Source organism: Octopus bimaculoides, chromosome 3, assembly GCF_001194135.2.
Source record: "Octopus bimaculoides isolate UCB-OBI-ISO-001 chromosome 3, ASM119413v2, whole genome shotgun sequence".
Lineage (NCBI taxonomy): Eukaryota > Metazoa > Mollusca > Cephalopoda > Octopoda > Octopodidae > Octopus > Octopus bimaculoides.
The window spans coordinates 157786179-157787877 of record NC_068983.1 but is presented as its reverse complement, the minus strand read 5'-3'; the positions used below and the strand labels follow the sequence as shown (position 1 = coordinate 157787877).

Sequence of the window (1699 nt, the reverse complement as noted above, 5' to 3'; positions counted from 1 at the left end):
ATATATATATATATAAGTAATTTAACATTAAATTGAAGGCTCGTGCAATACTTTTTAGTGGAGTCAGACAGCAACCCTTTTCGTGAAAGACAAATGTACGCGCGCGCACACACACGCAGACATACTCCTACACACATATGCATGTTTTTAGAATGCCCCTACAATCCTGATATATTGCAGTTGCTATTTCTTATACACATTTTAATTCTGCTTCATTTATTTATCTATTTATTTATTTATTTGCAGGCGATCTACAAACATGCTACTGTTAGCTGCAAATGTCACGGTGTGTCTGGTTCTTGTAGTCTGAAGACTTGCTGGCAGTCATTACCAGATTTCCGCTCGGTAGGAAACCGACTTAAAGAGAAATACAATGGAGCCACTAAAGTTCATTTTAATAGCCGAGGCACTCGGCTGGTTCGACGTAATCATAAGTTTAACAAACCTACAAAAGAGGATATTATCTACTTGGACGACTCACCTGATTATTGTACGACAAACCCTGCAGCAGGCGTTCTTGGAACAGTCGGAAGGGAATGTGACTGGACATCAAAAGGCCTTGGTGGCTGCGCATTAATGTGCTGTGGGAGAGGTTACAATTCATTCCGTAAGAAAGTAACGGAACGTTGTCACTGCAAATTTGAATGGTGTTGCGAGGTGATATGCGATACTTGTGAATATTACGTTGATGTGCATGTATGCAAATGAATTCAACAGACAATAATAATAAGAAATTAGCATTTCATGTTACAAGTGATAATAAAAATTGGTGGAATCAGTTTATACAAAAAAATTATGTACGCCAATTGATTAATATCATAAATATAAATAAAGTTCGTACAAGAGGAGCGAAGAGAAATCTGGAGAGTACAAAAAATTAAAAGGCAATATGGAATTGAATGTTCATTTATATTATATACAGAGACATCATTGTCGTTTGTATCATGGGATACTCACATAAACAGAACAATGATAATTCTATGGAAGAATGGATGGCACGTTGAAATTATGAAACAACAATGGATTATTTTGCTTCATTGAATTCATCTGCACTAATTATATTCATTTTTAATATCTTTCTTTTTAAATATCATTATTTTAGTGAAGCAAAAAAATCAATGAAATATGATTGTTATAATTTTAAAAAAAAAAGAACTTAATTTTGACAAAAATAATAGCAATTATAAATATGTGAACTCAAATAGAAAATCAAAAATATAAATATATAAAACATGATATAAATAATAAAAGAAACGAGAGATAGTGATGAAAGAAAAAATATGGAGAAAAAGAATTCTCTTTAAAAGTGTAAAAAGAAATATAAGCATTTATGAATATTTAATAATATACACGCACAGACACAAACATACACACACATTCTATATACATACATACATATAGATACATATAATATATATACATATAATGTATATATACATATAATATATTATATATATACGCATATAATATATATATATATATATATATACATATATATATATATATATATATATATACATATAATATATACATATAATATATATGTGTGTGTATGCCTACAAACAAAAGAAAAAGTACTCAGTACATGGTGTAAAGTTTATATTTATTATGAATCAGTTAGTAATTCACTCCATTGATGTAATGGTGAGAATCATCAACAAATTCCTTGTAGCATAAGTGTGTGTGTGCGTGTGTGTAT

The 1699-nt window shown here is 29.9% G+C and overlaps 1 protein-coding gene across 1 annotated transcript in view; it reads left to right on the top strand.

Moving 5' to 3' along the window:
- Window positions 1-1454, top strand: part of LOC106883934 (protein Wnt-5b) — a 295413-nt gene extending 293959 nt beyond the window's left edge. The window contains exon 4 of the mRNA XM_014935079.2: window positions 247-1454. Within this exon, the coding sequence (XP_014790565.1) occupies window positions 247-708 (462 nt within the window). The 3' untranslated portion in view covers window positions 709-1454. The remainder of the gene's footprint in view (window positions 1-246) is intronic.
- The last annotated feature ends 245 nt before the right edge of the window (window positions 1455-1699 follow it).